Genomic DNA, 460 nt, shown 5'->3' on the forward strand with positions numbered 1-460 from the left:
GTGCATGTGTTTGTTGAATATGTATGTGTGACTTTGTTTTCATAGAGTGGTCTGCTGTCAAAATGTCTTCGTTTATTTATTGTGATAGGAAGTTCTGTTTCCTTTTATGTGTATTGTTTAAAACTGGTTTCACTCTACGTTATTGACAGTGTCTAGTATATGATGACATTTTGATACTCTTAATATTGCCACGATACATTCATCGCGTTTTCACTTCGAGAATTATCTGCTTCTCGTTTACTGCCACATATTTCGCAATCCGAACCATTCGATCTAATGCAACAGCTGACCCTACCCCCCAGTACCCCCACGGTTCGACCCCGGCCTGCAGCGCCAGGTGTCGGTTCGTCGCGGCGCCCGCGCCACGCTCTTGTGCCATGCTCAGGGCGACCCGCCCATAACTCTCCTGTGGCAGGCCGCCCATACTCGTGTTCACGACCTCAGGTGAGCATTCAGTGAT

General features: G+C 47.4%; 1 protein-coding gene across 1 annotated transcript in view; it reads left to right on the forward strand.

Annotated features, from left to right (window-relative positions):
* Positions 1-460, forward strand: part of LOC119588175 (Down syndrome cell adhesion molecule-like protein Dscam2) — a 30,461-nt gene that overhangs the window by 15,032 nt on the left and 14,969 nt on the right. The window contains exon 4 of the mRNA XM_037936878.1: positions 303-444. Within this exon, the coding sequence (XP_037792806.1) occupies positions 303-444 (142 nt within the window). The remainder of the gene's footprint in view (positions 1-302; positions 445-460) is intronic.

Source organism: Penaeus monodon, chromosome 23, assembly GCF_015228065.2.
Source record: "Penaeus monodon isolate SGIC_2016 chromosome 23, NSTDA_Pmon_1, whole genome shotgun sequence".
NCBI classification, from domain to species: Eukaryota; Metazoa; Arthropoda; class Malacostraca; order Decapoda; family Penaeidae; genus Penaeus; species Penaeus monodon.